The sequence below is a fragment of the Sciurus carolinensis genome, chromosome 2, assembly GCF_902686445.1.
Source record: "Sciurus carolinensis chromosome 2, mSciCar1.2, whole genome shotgun sequence".
NCBI classification, from domain to species: Eukaryota; Metazoa; Chordata; class Mammalia; order Rodentia; family Sciuridae; genus Sciurus; species Sciurus carolinensis.
In genome coordinates, this window is record NC_062214.1 from 110,121,237 (window position 1) to 110,136,065 (window position 14,829).

The 14,829-nt window shown below is 39.1% G+C and overlaps 2 protein-coding genes across 4 annotated transcripts in view; one reads left to right on the forward strand and one right to left on the reverse strand.

Annotated features, from left to right (window-relative positions):
• Positions 1-11,056, forward strand: part of Znf106 (zinc finger protein 106) — a 51,365-nt gene extending 40,309 nt beyond the window's left edge. For both annotated transcript variants that reach the window (XM_047538721.1, XM_047538722.1), the window contains exons 16-22: positions 1,557-1,748; positions 2,179-2,241; positions 3,201-3,320; positions 3,822-3,893; positions 4,914-4,985; positions 6,669-6,815; positions 7,244-11,056. In XM_047538721.1, the coding sequence (XP_047394677.1) occupies positions 1,557-1,748; positions 2,179-2,241; positions 3,201-3,320; positions 3,822-3,893; positions 4,914-4,985; positions 6,669-6,815; positions 7,244-7,300 (723 nt within the window). In that variant the 3' untranslated portion in view covers positions 7,301-11,056. The remainder of the gene's footprint in view (positions 1-1,556; positions 1,749-2,178; positions 2,242-3,200; positions 3,321-3,821; positions 3,894-4,913; positions 4,986-6,668; positions 6,816-7,243) is intronic.
• An 861-nt stretch (positions 11,057-11,917) lies between these two features.
• Capn3 (calpain 3) overlaps positions 11,918-14,829 on the reverse strand; it is a 42,853-nt gene continuing 39,941 nt past the window's right edge. For both annotated transcript variants that reach the window (XM_047540990.1, XM_047540992.1), the window contains exons 18-24: positions 14,527-14,584; positions 14,380-14,444; positions 13,813-13,881; positions 13,649-13,727; positions 13,323-13,439; positions 12,979-13,037; positions 11,918-12,515 (exon numbers count right to left, since the gene is read on the reverse strand). In XM_047540990.1, coding sequence (XP_047396946.1) covers positions 12,489-12,515; positions 12,979-13,037; positions 13,323-13,439; positions 13,649-13,727; positions 13,813-13,881; positions 14,380-14,444; positions 14,527-14,584 — 474 coding nt within the window. In that variant the 3' untranslated portion in view covers positions 11,918-12,488. The remainder of the gene's footprint in view (positions 12,516-12,978; positions 13,038-13,322; positions 13,440-13,648; positions 13,728-13,812; positions 13,882-14,379; positions 14,445-14,526; positions 14,585-14,829) is intronic.

Sequence of the window (14,829 nt, forward strand, 5' to 3'; positions counted from 1 at the left end):
GGTGTTTAAGCGCCCCTGGGTTCAATCACCAGTTCCAAAAATAAAAAACAAAAAAAGAAAGAAACTTATTGAAGAATGAAGTGCCAGCTTATCTTGTCCAGTTTATACAAATAGATCACAGAAGGTAATTAGTGATGATTTTTATATTTTAGATGTGAAGTGCTAAGAGCCTGATGAGATTAGATTAGGGCAGTAGAAATGGAGAAGAAAGAATAAGTAAAGAATGGACAAACTTGATAATTATCTGATTTTCTTATGTGATATTAATTAATGCTATCAGAGGTACATAATAATTAAAACCAAGACATTTGAGGCAAGGTGATGACAAAAAATAATCAAATGAAAAAGTTCTTTAAATAATTGAAAATCTCTGAAGCAGATGGATCTAAAGACAGTTTTGAGAATCTCTGCATAGATGTGAATTTTAAAGGTTAGGGTTGGGACTTTTTGTGGGGGTTCCTAGGGATTGAACTTGACAGTACTCAACCACTGAGCCACATCCCCCAGCCCTATTTTTTGTATTCTATTTAGATACAGGGTCTCACTGAGTTGCTTAGTGCCTTACTTTTGCTGAGGCTGGCTTTGAAGTCAAGATCGTCCTGCCTCAGCCTCCTGAGCCACTGAGTTTATAAGTGTGCACCTCTGCGCCTGGCAGAGCTGGGACTTTTCTAGTTTGCTTGTTCTCCTACATTGGTGCTTCTGGAGTCTCACAGAAAGCCAGAACTGTTTGCCAGGGCCTATCCACCATTGGGTGCTGAACTCTTCATCTCTATGACTCCAGCACTTCAAGATAGCTAAAACCAGCTCTGTAGGCTCCTAGTGTTACTTTCTGCTTAGTTTCTGGAAGCTTTACTCCATGCATACACCTAAAGTATCTTCTTAAAGATTTTGGGAAAATGGGAGACTTTATGAACAAGATGGAGGCAATCAGAGAAACGAACTAAAATCTGAACTAAAAGAATATTTTGGGATTTAGGATATAACCATGCTTCTTATATAAAGACTTTTATAGTTCACTAAATGTCATAAGAGATAACATAGAACCAGAGGACAGAAGAATGTTAGAGTAACAAAAAGGTGGAAAGTTTGAGACTGTTAATGAGGTTGTTTAGGAAGGTCGTTCTCAGAGATTTTTGGAAACATCATGACAAATAGATTGCATAAATTTTGCATGGAAAAAAAATGTGTTTCTGTGTCTGCAGCATGAAAAATGGAGTATGAAAAAAGGGTGATCCTTTGTTATCATTAAGGGAAGTGAAAAGGAGCATAAAAAGAGGATGAGTTTTTTATTAGGATCAGGTTAATGTAGGTTGAAGTTATAAAATAGTTTATTATGTAGGAGTTTGCCACTGCTAGACTGTAGAGGAAGGAGGTCATGAACACAACAAAGAAGGTTGGAGTGAGAATAGCAGAGGTTGGGAAGTTAACGATTTAGAGTCAGAGAATTGGAGTGCAGGTAATCGATTTGAGAGTTTGTAGTGATTTTGGTTAGTTGGTCTTTGAAGTTTTCCAGGTAAGGTTGCTTTTATTTTATAAAATGGTGACTTATTTTTCAGAACAATAAACGACTTGAAATCTTTGAATGCCATGGCCCTCGGGCTGTCAGTTGTCTTGCCACAGCTCAGGAAGGTGCCCGAAAGTTACTGGTGGTGGGATCTTATGACTGTACCATTAGTGTACGTGATGCACGGAACGGACTGCTTCTCAGAACTCTGGAGGGCCATAGCAAGACCATTCTTTGCATGAAGGCAAGTATAGTATAAAAGACAAGATTTGTCTGGCACAAATAAGAGTTTCAAATTTTCCATGTTGTCTAATACATTTAGAATACAGCCATCTCGAAAAGATCAAGGAGATTGCAATCCTTTTATTTATGCCTGGGTCACCAAATGACATGCTGATTTTTAATATATTAACTCAGAGACAATAATTTAGAGTATTTTATTGTTACCAGAGAGGTAACAAACCTGGCAATTCTTTTCAATTCATCAGAGTTCACAGTGGTGGACCAAAAGTTTCATTTGAGAAAATTTGTCTTGGAATCATTATTTTATACCTGGTTCATGCTCAGCTCAAAATAGGATAGAAATTAGATCCACCAGTATTATAAATTAACAGAGGGAACTAAGAACTTTGTACAGAATCTAACTCATTGAGGTTTTTTTTTTTTCCTCTAAGGTGGTGAATGATCTTGTGTTCAGTGGCTCCAGTGATCAGTCAGTTCATGCTCACAACATTCATGTAAGTCAAGTTGATGTAGTCTGAGGAATTCTTTCATAAAATGGTGGTTAAAGCTTGAAGGTTTCCTCAGCCCTCTTGCAATTTAAATTAAGCCCTTTGTTCAGTGAAACCAATAATAATAATCCCTATGCATATGCTCTTGGATAAGATTGAGCAATCTAGAAATCCTGACTTTGTCAAAATTTTTATTAGGAAACAGACTCAAGGTTTCATTTGAAAGCCTCATTTAAACAAATTAAATTGAGCAGCCAAGGCTCTTAGAAAGTGGATATGATATGTAGTTTAAAACAGAACAAATAAAAACAGCTGAAAGACTGTACTTGGGTCATAATGGCAGCTCTGAAACTCAGTTCCTGGTCTATAAACTAGGCATAATCCTACTTGATGAATTTGTCCAGATCCAGTGAAATTATAAAAGTGAAAGTACAGGTGGAATATCCCTTGTCTGAAATGTTTGGGTCCCAAAGTATTTCAAAGTTTTTTTCGGATTTTGGAATATTTCCATATATATAATGAGATATTTGGGGGCTGGACACAAGCCTATAAATGAAATTTATTTATGTTTCATATATGCATAGCCTGAAGGTAATTTTTTTTATTTTTAGTGTGCCTGTATTTTGAGTGATCTGTTACATGAGGTCAGATGTGGAATTTTCCATTTGCAATGTCATGTCTGTACTCAGAAATTTTGGATTTTAGAGCATTTTGGATTTCATATTTTTGGATTAGCTATGTTCAACCTGTACTTCAAAAGCTATAGATAGAATTGTGATCCTTCCATATTTTATATAGGTAACAAATGCCTGTAGAAGCACTTCATCTTTTGAAATTAGAACAGTTGCATGTGTTTACAGATAACCTCGAAATTATGCCTCTTAGGATTATAGAATCATTGATCTCATAAATAGAAAAGAATCTTAAAAATCAGGCTAGTGACTGTTACTTCACTTCTGTTGTAGACTGGTGAGCTTGTGCGGATCTATAAAGGTCACAATCATGCAGTGACTGTGGTGAATATCCTAGGAAAAGTGATGGTGACTGCTTGCTTGGATAAATTTGTTCGTGTCTATGAATTACAGGTAAAATTGAAATCCAGAATTTTGCTTGAATGGTTTGGGGAGGTTGTCTCTTGGGATTAGTGTTGATTTTTGATACAGTAAGGCTGGGGTGGTAAGTTCAATAATCTGCATTTTCACAAACACTCTAAATAATTATGAAACAGCTGACCTACAGACCACACTCTGACAGACACTACCAAGATACTTGGTGAGGTTCATGGGTATCAAAATGTAAATGGTTTCTAGAGGGCAACCTGTCTCTTTTGAGAGTTCTGTCAATTCTCCTTATGTGCAATTTTGAGACTTTGATATTAAAGAAATTGGTTTTACTGTTTCTTATTACCAGTTCCTCTCTTCGAAGTGGGACTTAATAAGAAGACTGCCATTAGGTTCTGTTAGAATACTACTAGTTTTTCTAGTTAGTGCCTTAGATACCGTTTTAAGCCTCTTACAGGCCTAAAGAGACTGTTTATTAAGCACAAAGTAAAAATAAACTTTTAACACTATTATTTTCTTTCTAAGTCCCATGATCGACTACAAGTTTATGGAGGACACAAAGACATGATAATGTGTATGACCATTCATAAAAGCATGGTGAGTATTATTTGCCTTCTCAGAAGTTTGCCTCCGAATGTGCTTATGTGACATTCTACATACTGATAGTATGTTACTACTTGTGACTTTCCCAAAGTGACATCTGTTTCTGTATGCCTCATTATTGAATGTCTGTTTATCTCTTGGCATAATAACACTGAGAAGTAACACAGTAACATTGTTGAATATTCTATTTTTGTTTATAGTGAAAATAATTATAGTAAAAATCTTAATACCATCATTCACTAGAATATATATTTAAGATGCTTTTAAAAATTGAGTGGTGCTTTTTCCAGAGACATTATGATCTGAACAGAACTCTGAAGTGGAGTCAGGAAATTTGGCCAGTGTGACAGTTATAGCAGACCTAAAAGTAGAAGCTAATTGATTTAACCCTGCTAAACCTTCATGTATTTTATTTTGGTTTAAATTGTGGGGTTGAGCCAGGATGAATGTTTTTCAAACTCTGAGTATTAGAACCCTTTCCTGCAATGAAATGCAGATGCCTAATAAGCAACACCAATTAGAAGCCAGAGCTACCTTGGTTGAAGAATAAGTAGGTTTCACCAGACAAGATGTCACACACCCGTAATCCAGCAGCTCAGGAGGCTGAGGTAAGAGGATTGTGAGTTCAAAGCCAGCCTCAGCAAGTTAGTGAAACCCTAACCAACTCAGTGAGACCCTGTCCCTAAATAAAATATTAACAAGGGCTAAGAATGTGTCTCCGTGGTTAACTACCCCTGGGTTCAATTCCTGGTACCAAAAAAAAAAAAAAAAAAAGTAGGTGCTTCCGAGCCCTACCAACCAGCCTTGCTCTCAGCCACAGTCCCAAGAGTGGCTCTCTTAGGAGTACAGCTTCAAGGTATCTAGACTAGAAGATCTAAAAATTACATCTCATTCTAGTACCTGGAGCTTATTTTGCTTTAGGCTTGTATTTTCTTTTCACTCTTATTTTGAAGGTGTTTTGTAGTTGTTTCTCTGTGTGTATTTTGATCTGGTATTATAAACCTCTTTCTTCAGATTTATACTGGCTGTTATGATGGCAGTATTCAGGCTGTGAGACTAAATCTGATGCAGAATTACCGCTGTTGGGTAAGCAGTGGAACTGTTCTTGTTCCTGGACTTAGGAGTTGCTTAACCCTGGGCTAGTTTATAGATTTTCATTGTCATTAGTTTAGCATTTTGGTATTTGAGCATCTACTTTCTGCCTTTTACCATTAGACAAGGAAACTTATTTTTAAGATTCATACCTAAAATGCTTTATACTTCTTTAATGAAAAGTCAAAACTTTAAGATGAGATAATATTGACTATACCAAAAATATATGAAATAAAAGCAGAAGTGGTTTTTTGTGGGGCTTTGTGTGTGTGTGTGTGTGTGTGTGTGTGTGTTGCGGGCGCGTGATCTCAGGGATTATAAATATTTAATGGCTTGGTTTATATCCTCATTGGTTTCTGAGGAATAAGTAAATAAGACTTTGGAGTCTTAACTTTAATACTTTATAAACCTCAGTTCACCAAGCTAAGTTGTATAATTTTCATTTTGGGGAAGGGACCAATGATTAGCCCTTAAAGCTTATTTTACATTTGACTTTAGGCTCATCCACAGCCTAATTACTTTTCTGCTTTTTTATATACTGCTGTCTTTTTCAATTTTGCCAATGAAGGTAAGCAAAATTTAGTACAGTAAGATCCAGAATACACAATGGAGTTAATCTATCTAGAAAAATGGAGAAAATATCTCTAGTTTTAAAAGTAGAGGGTTGAATGCTGGGTACAGTGGCATATGCCTATAATTCCTGTGACTGGTGAGACTGAGGCAGGAGAACACAAGTTCAATATCAACTTCTGCAACTTAAGAGAGCTGACTCAAAAGAAAAAGTAATAAGGACTGGGGATGTGCCTCAGTGGTTAAGCATGCCTGGGTTCAATCCTTCGTACAAAAAAAAAAAAAAAGAAAGAAAGAAAAGAAATAGCAGGATGGAATAGTCTGACAAAGGAAAATCTCAAAATTTGCCTTACTTTTTAGAAATAAATTTGTTGGAGTTACAAGGTTTATTACAATCAAATTATAGGGAAAATTCCAACTCAGTCTTTATGCTGACTAATAATGAAAATGAGCCATGTTTATAAGTTACACTTTTAAAAAGTAGGTAATCAGATTGTGATTCAAGTGATAAAATGTTGTGAGAAAAGTCAGGCTTCCATGATAAAGTTTCTACAACAAATATTTCCACAAATGTAGTTTTCTTTATCAGACATTTATATTTCCAAATTTACAAGTCCTCAGTTCTTAGGATTATTAAACATTTCCCTTTTAGTATTATAGGAAAATTATTTGCCCTTTGTAATAAATAGAATAAGATAGAAATTCTGTTTCATGATGGCAAGGTAAAGATTGTAATTTGAACTGAGTTTATGCTGGTTCATTTATATATACTTGCTAACCTTTTCCCTGTCTAAAAAAATGTAATGTCTACCTTCGTGGTTTGTCTTTTCAAAATACCAAAGTATCAAAAGACTACCCAGTCTTTCAGAGTTCCTCATTATATTGATAATTTGGTTGTCTCTGGCTCTGTTTTGTTTATAGTTGATATTAAAAAATAAGGGGCATACTTTTTGCTTCCTTAGTATTATGAGATAAAATAAGGAATGTTCTGATCCCATGTTTACTGTGCTCTTTTTGTTTGTTTCTTGTTGTTTGGGGTTTTCTTATTGTCGTTTGCTTTTTACTGTGCTCTTCTTTACCTAGTCCCCTCCTTCTTTTCCTTTGCAGTGGCATGGTTGCTCTCTGATATTTGGTGTTGTAGATCACTTAAAACAACACTTGCTGACTGATCACACTAATCCCAACTTTCAGACTCTGAAATGTCGCTGGAAGAACTGTGATGCTTTTTTCACTGCTAGGAAAGTATCCAAGCAGGTACATAAGTGGGATTCAAGGTTACCTGTGGTTTAGTACACTGCTCAGAGCAGAGGCTGGCAACCCTTTTCTTAATTGTAATTCTGGACACTCTTAATAAATAGGGGGAGGGCTTAGGGATTTTTCTTTTATTATTCAGAGACTTAAGGAATAATTCAATGAGATTTTCAATGAAGAATTAGGTTTTGAGAAAGAGCTGAAGGAGAATATTTTCAGATGTTTCAAACCAATAACTGAACATCTTGTGTTAAGACAAGAACTCATGTTTTTTAAATGCATACTTTCATGTACATTAGCAAAGTGCTGGCTCCTAACTGCCTGCAGGTATGAATCCCATATAAAACATATCCATGTGACTTAACTTGGTTTTGGCTTGTTCCTGTCCTACTACCAACTTGTCTCTCATGGCCCTTCTCCCTTTTCCTTAGGATGCTGCAGGACACATTGAACGACATGCTGAAGATGACAGCAAAATTGATTCATGAAGTTTTTTTGCCTCCCATGTTGGGAAGTCATTAGTTGAACTATTTTCACATAGGCCCCCTCACACAAGCCACTGTCTTCCTTTCTCCAGTGAAGTGGGGGAGGAGAAAGTTGTTACTAGCCAGGCTCACAACTAGCATAAGTCTGGGCAGCTCTGTGAGAAGATAGGGTACACGTCAAGTTCATGCTGGAGGGTTTAAACAGTCAAGTTTAAGCAGATTTTAAGGAACCATCCTCCTCTGTGACTGCATGGCATGTAGTGGTTTATGCTACTAGCATTCTTCAGATGTTTATTAAAGATTCAAATCTTAATTGGCTTCCTAATTTGACCCTAATCATACATGTTTTATTGATTTCAATTTGTAATTTTAAGTGTATGTTCTTATGATGGTTTAAACCTATAGTCAGGCTTTCAAATACAAAGTTTGTTCAAATGCTTAGTTTTCAGGATCAGTTTTAATTTCTCCAGTTAAAACAACTGGGTATTTAAATTGGAAGCAAATTATTTCCTTTCTTAACAATTATGTGCAGTGTATTTCACTATTCACCTGCTTTGTAGATGGACGGAGCTGACTTTAAATGCTAGGGGACACACAGTAGATTTTTTTGATAAATAGCTAGAGTAACTGCTCTGCTCACTATTTTAGAAATTCTGAAGTCCCATTATGTAAGTCCTTACAAGTTGCATTTCCTAGTGAACTTCAGTGCAAATTTGAGAAAGTGCTCAGTGTGAGGCAGCATGCTGATCTAATGTCTGTCTACCTTTCTATTTTGCTGTTAGACCTGGGTGCTGCTCACTGCTACAGATACTTTCAGGCTGAACTGGAGGTATATCTTTGTCTCCCCTTCTAGTTTCTGACACTCGAAACCTTATGTGGGTTTGAAACCTTTTGATTTACTCCATTGCTACCCCCATCTCTCACTGTTGAACCTAGACTAATGGCAACCATATAGTATTCCTCTGGGCTCATAGGGTGATTTCCACCCACCTGCAGCACCCAAGATGGGGAAATTATAATAAATCATCTGGATACAATTTTTTTAGGGCCTCAAGCAGGCTTACTGGAGACTTATTTCCAAACCCAGTGTTTTTGCTTTCACTTCCCTGCTAGCTGGGAAAGGAGAGGTATATGATGAAAGGAAAGACTTTGTCCATCAAGAACATCTGAAATCCCCAAAACTTAGTTGAACTGCTTTGTTTCTGGATTTTCTGTAGACTTACTGGTAAAGTTATACAAGTATTACTTTCTAACCTTTTGTTTCTAGATTCTCAAAACTCAGATTGTTCAGAGAGGTCAAGAGGGAGAAGCCCCTATGCCACTTACAGAGCTATAGGACATGACACCTACAGTTTCTTAGGATTGCCAGCATCCAGGTTTAATCCCCTGTTAGTGCACACATGTCTTTGAGTATCCTTCCCTCAGGTTCCAGAGCAGGGGCTTCCTCAGGGGCTCATGGACAGGTGCAAGAGGGGCTGCAAATCCCCTGAAATTGTATGCAAGACTAAGAATGTGTTCTTTTTTCCAAGAAAGGCTCCAGTGGTTGTTACTGGATCCAGAAAATGTTAAGAACTAATCTAGGAGCTACTACTAGATAATGGATGGCCCCATAAGCTATTTCTGTCCTTGTGAGTGGAAAACTCTTATTAACCACACTATTTAGTTTTGCACAATGCTGAATAGAGAACAGAGAAGATCCTTTTGATAAAGCATATATGCACTGTTTCTGTGTGAGATTAAAAGCTTTTCCTACCTTCCATTTCCTGTAAAGCATGACCAGAGAAATCACACTGTTCTGAGTTTGGAAATAGTAATTTTCCAGGAAAGTCTTTTTGGATTTGTTGCTAAACCTGACAGTATCCTTTGGACTGCAGTGACTCTGTTTCCACATTGGCAGGATGGTATGCTAAGAAAGCCTGATACATAGGTACTTTGTTCTGCCCAAGGATGTGTCTGAAACAACCATGGTGGAACTTTGTACAGCAGGAAAAGGGAATGTAAGGTGTTGGGCAGTCATGGGGAACTTTTGAGGGTATTGCAGATTGATAGGATAGAAAAGAACTGTGATTTGGATTTAACTTGATAGACTCATGTGCGTGTATCTGCCTCTGGATATGCATGTGTGAAAGTTCCTTTGTATGTGTATATTTGGGTGGGCACCTGTGCTTGTGGTATTTTTTCCTCACTTCACAAAAGATTTCTTTGAAAAAGTGTGGCAGTAATGTGTTCTTTTCAAGAACATGTGAAATTTCTTTTTAACAGCAGGTTAAAATGTTATCCAGAATGAACTGTTCAAGCCCTCTGTTGAAAAATAAAGGGACCATAAGCATTTCATCTGTTTATGGTTGTATTATCACCTTTAAGTGTCTTAGGTTATGCAAAACTTCTGCTGTTTTTTAAGTTCTCTGTGATGTTACAGCCATAGTTTCTTTCCCATATGGAAGAGCTGTGGCTCAGGGGTCTGTGCTGATTCTGCTGCTAGGCTTCAAGAAGGAAACAAATAGTATAATGACCTGACAAAAGAGGCACGTTTCTTATAAGTAGTTGGAGCCATTTGTAGAATGTGATTTTTAATTGTTTGTGCCTATTCGAACTACTCAGAGCCAAGAAAACCATAGAATAAGTTATTTTGTATACATATGCTAGTGTTTTAATGGCAGTTTGTTCTGATAAAATATCAGTCACTTCAAATTTTATGAAAAAGTTTTTAATTAAATTCAAAATGTATTTTGGCATATTCCTTAGTTACAAAACAAACAGTGGAAACAAAAAGAGCAAAGAGTTATCTTTACCTGATGTTATTCAAATTTGAGAGAAAGTCATTACTTGTACACTCCTGCTTTGGTGGGGAAAAATTTTTTCTCCCTCAGTTTAGTTCATGACCTACGTATAATTTGTAAAACAATACTGTTTCTGTTTAAGTGATTATTTGCCTAACAAAGGTTTCGTTTTGCTATTTTTTCTGAACAACTTTAGTGACGAGGCATGTGGGCAATTTGGTGGGAGTAGAGGAATGGCATGGTATATTTTATGGAAGAGAATTAATTGGAAAAGATTGAAGTATATTGTAAAGTGGGATTTGAACAGCACATACACTCTGGTTTGCTCAAACAATTGCAGTTTGTATAGGCTTACTTATAAATTTTGATCCCATTACCTAAAGGAGTGCTCCTAGCTTTATGATGAAGGCCACACATGCCACTTTTATAAAGCAATGGTTTCATCCGTGCCATAAGTCAGTAGGGCCCTTGGGGTTTAAGAGAGGTGGTCTAATGAATAGGAAAGAGGCTGTGGTGGGGGTGATTTGGGATATAATGAGTTTCATACAAGTGGATGAGGAATCCTCATGTAAAACCACACCTACTGTTTATCAGACAATACTTCTAACTTCACCTTCAACCCCAGCTATGTGGCCCTGCTAGGTCATATGGTGACTGAAGTTTCCCAGACTTGCTCTAAATTTAAGATAATACCCCCAATGAATTGGGTATAGAGGGGGTTAAGAAAAAAAGGCTGTTGAAGATCTTTCTCCTGTTAAAGATAAATACATGCCTAGAGCTGTTCCAGCACCCTTGGTTTCAGATTTTTTTAAATATTGAATATGGATTAGAAGAAAGAAACACCTGACTGCAAAAATGTTTATAAGCCAATAGCCTAGCCTTCTTACATTTTGGTATAAAGCTGTGAACTTCATAACTTTGTAAAGCAAGATATAAAGCAAATACAAGAGGAAAATAAAGTACTTTTACTAATTTACTGTTTACTTTTGTTACCTTGTCTGCATATTCATAATTGACCCTTTCTTTTCCATTTGGCATAGAGAACAAAAAGGAAATTAGGTAGAAGACACAAGATGCTTATAGATATACTGCAGACCATGGTCCAGATTAAATTTGACAAACAGCTACACTGAAGGGTTTATCCAACACCATATGACAAGTCAGTGAGTGGAGAACTTGAGATTAAAAACTGCTTCTTTACCCTTGGGTAATTGGCCCCTCCAGTAATTGGTTATCCATTTATTTTTTATGTCCAATACTCCAGCAGTTATTCCCCTTCTTCCTAATATGTCTTAGAAAATATCTGAATGATTCCTATGCTCAAGAAATAGTAATAGCTGGGTGTGGTGGCAGTTTGGGAGACTGAGGCAGAAGGATTATGAGTTCAAAGTCAGCCTCAGCATCTTAGCGAGGCCCTAAGCAACTCAGCAAGACCCTGTCTCTAATTAAAATATTTATTTTTAAAGACTGGGGATGTTGCTCAGTGGTAATGCGCCCCTTTTGAGATAGGGTCTAAGTTGCTGAGGCTGGCTTTTAATTTGCAGTCCTCCTGCCTCAGCTTCCTCAGTCACTGGGATTACATGTGTGCACCACTGTGCCTGGCAATAAGTGTGACTTAAGTAGGGTTTTGTTTTTGTTTCCCATTTTCTGTTCTGAAACGAGGACTTTCCTCTGTGTATATTTGTTGCTAGGGGTTAAAACCAGGGTCTCATGCATGCTAGGCAAGCCTTCTACTGAGCTGCATCCCCAGCGTGAAACCAGGTGAATGAGTGCATAAGTGGAATGCATTCAGTCCTGCTGGTGGCTGATATCTACACACAAGAAAACAAAACATAGTGGAACCAGCTGTACATGTGCCTTTATTTGGACCAGGTTTTTGTTTGTTTTTTTCCAGAATACAGCCAAACATATGTGTCTGACAACCCAAAGTATCCAGCCCTATTCCAATGGGTTAGTTTACCCCAGAGCAGGCCCATTGTAAAACAGGCAGATCCAAGTGCAGGTTTGGTTACTGTCCCATGGATGGGAAAGTATAAAGGTGAGAGAGGGCTTCAGTGAGTGGCAAGTGCCATTGGCAAATGCTCCTGCGAATAGCCTAGTGCAAGCTAAGGGGGTAGTATTTGCCTCAGAGCTGAGGCAGCTCTGAATCAGCCAACCTCAGGTAGGTAGGCTGCAAAGCTGAGGCAGAGACTTGCCTTCATGTGGCAAAGGAACGTTATTCTCCCAAAGATCAGTCTAGACATGACAGATAAGACAGTATAGAGCAAAGTGGAGGCAGAACAAGACCAAAGAGGTGCCTGGAAGCCTGCTGGTGCAGCTACTGGATCCTTTAAGGTAAATGACTTGAGCTATATTGGGTGAAATTGAAATCCTGAGCGATCTTGCCTGGCCTTGGATGAGGCCAGCCTGGTTCAAGCATACATGGTGAGCTGTAGCCACTGAAAGAAGAAGTCCCAAGATCAGAATGTAGACAAGAAAAGGAAACTCCAGCCCTAGGAATCTTATGGGATAGGAGAAAGGGAACAGACACCAGAAGCATAACATTTTCCAGCATGAAATAATTTGGGTAGCTGAGGCCCCTTTGGAGCCTTTGCTCAGTACATGTGCTCTGTGGACCACCTTCCCCACCAAGCTTCCCTTCTATCCCATCCCTTATCCATCATTTGGAAAGGAGGAGCACACATTGGGTCCAATCTGCCTTATTGACTCTTCCACCTTGAATATTTTAAAAACATTTTTTAATATTTTGAGTTGTAGATGGACATAATAACTTTATTTTATGTGGTGCTGAGGATCAAACATGATAAGCAAGTTCTCCACCACTGAGCTACAACCCCCATCCCCGACCACCTTGAATTTTATGGTGCAGGGTCAATGTGTGCTACATCTGTTATACTTTACCTCTAGAACATTGAGTTTGATGATACCATCTCCATCCTTGTCAAATGCATTAAAAGCTCCTGTGTAAAAGAAAGCACAGGCCAGAGGCCTGTTACAGGCTCGTTCCAACCACTACTCAGTTTTCTTAAGAGGAGCATGTGTTTTTAAGAGGACTATCTGCAGGCAGAGCATCATCAGTAACCCTTCCTTTGCCATCCTTTTCTGGGCCTAAAGATGGCCTTAGCCTTTGTTCAGCCTGGACAGAGTAGACTGGAAGAGTATCTGGCTGAGATTCCTATTGCCAGAGCTGTCCCTGTGGGAGTGGGCTGGAAGTACTCGAGAGCAGAAGGGCAGCCCCCACTTACTGAACATGCCCTCCAGCCTGACGAAACAGCAGATGAAACTGTCAAAGTCAATGTTCATGTGTTTGTCTGCGTACCGCATGGTAATGATGTCATAGAGTTGGCTATTGAGGTGGAATCCTGTGAAGGGGGCAGGATAGAGGAGAAAAGTGAAGCTGGAATTCTTAGGCCCCCGTTCTATTTCCTCTAACCATTTAGGCTTTCTGACCTCAAGAGGGAAATGAGAAACTCCTTTCTTTTGTAGGGTCCTAGTAGCTTAGTCCCCCTCTCCCATTCCTACACCCACCAGTTCTAGTCCACATGCCTGCCACCCCTTTTCTTCCCAGCACCTGCGTCATTGACAGCATTTCTCATCTCATAGCTATTGATGGTGCCAGATTGGTCTGTGTCATAGTGTTTGAAGATTTTCTGGCAATAGAAAATTTGAGGACAGGTCACACACAAGCCCTAAATCAACTCCCCTTTTCATTCCCACACTTCACTCTTATCACACCTGCCAGGCCTTGATCTTCTTCCAGAGATGATGGAACTCTTGCAGGTTCAACCTTCCAGATCCATCTGTCTGGAGGAGGAAGGTCAGGGCTACTGTCACATAGCAAAATCCCCCTAGATTGGGAGGGTGTGGCTAGGGGACTCTGTAGGGAAGGTGGCCCCATAGGAAGCCTGGACTTCTCTACCCATTGCCCTATGCTGCTATTAACCACCCTACCACCACCACCACCACCAATAAAGTTCCTGCAGGCTCCATAATATGCCTGCCCTCTAAGGATCCTTCATATTTAGACAGAATTTCAAGCAGGATCTCAGGCCTCAGTTAAGAGCTGGGGATAGGGGCCAGCCACACCCCAGTGTCCTTCCTTCTGACTCCTTTCAGACCAGTATCCAGGATGTTCTGAGTCAAAAACCCCTTTCAGACCAGCGTCCAGGATGTTGAGTGAGGATCTCCTTAAGTTTTCCCTTGGGCCCAAATTTGGGCCTTCTGCCTGACGGGGCATCCCTGGTTTTCCTGGCCCCTGTGGACAGATGCCAAAGGGTTGGGAAGGGTTGACAGGAAGGATACATCCATGAGAGCAATCATGCTACGGCAAGACTCCAGCGTGAACCCTTGTGTCTTCAGATCCTTGTCTGGGGGCATGGAGAAGAATGAGGAGCCACTTTTAGACAACTGGACCCCTGCCCCTCCCCCCACCTGGTTTGAGTTGCTCACGCTTGTTCACAACTGTATTAAGGACATTCTTGAGCTCATCTGCACAGATCTCCATGTCCTGAGGAGAAAAGAAGAGTCCTGGTTCAAGGGTAAAGCAGCTAATGGAGCAGAGACTTTGCAAAATAAATCTCAGCTATGCACTTTTGTGAAATCCCTGTTGATGCTATTCTGTCATGGAAGGCTGAGGCTTTTTTTTGGGGGGGGGGGTGCTGGGGATTGAATCCAGGGCCTTGTGCTTACAAGGCAAGCACTCTACTGACTGAGCTATCTCCCCATCCCCCAGTTGAGGCTTTTCTGAGGAAT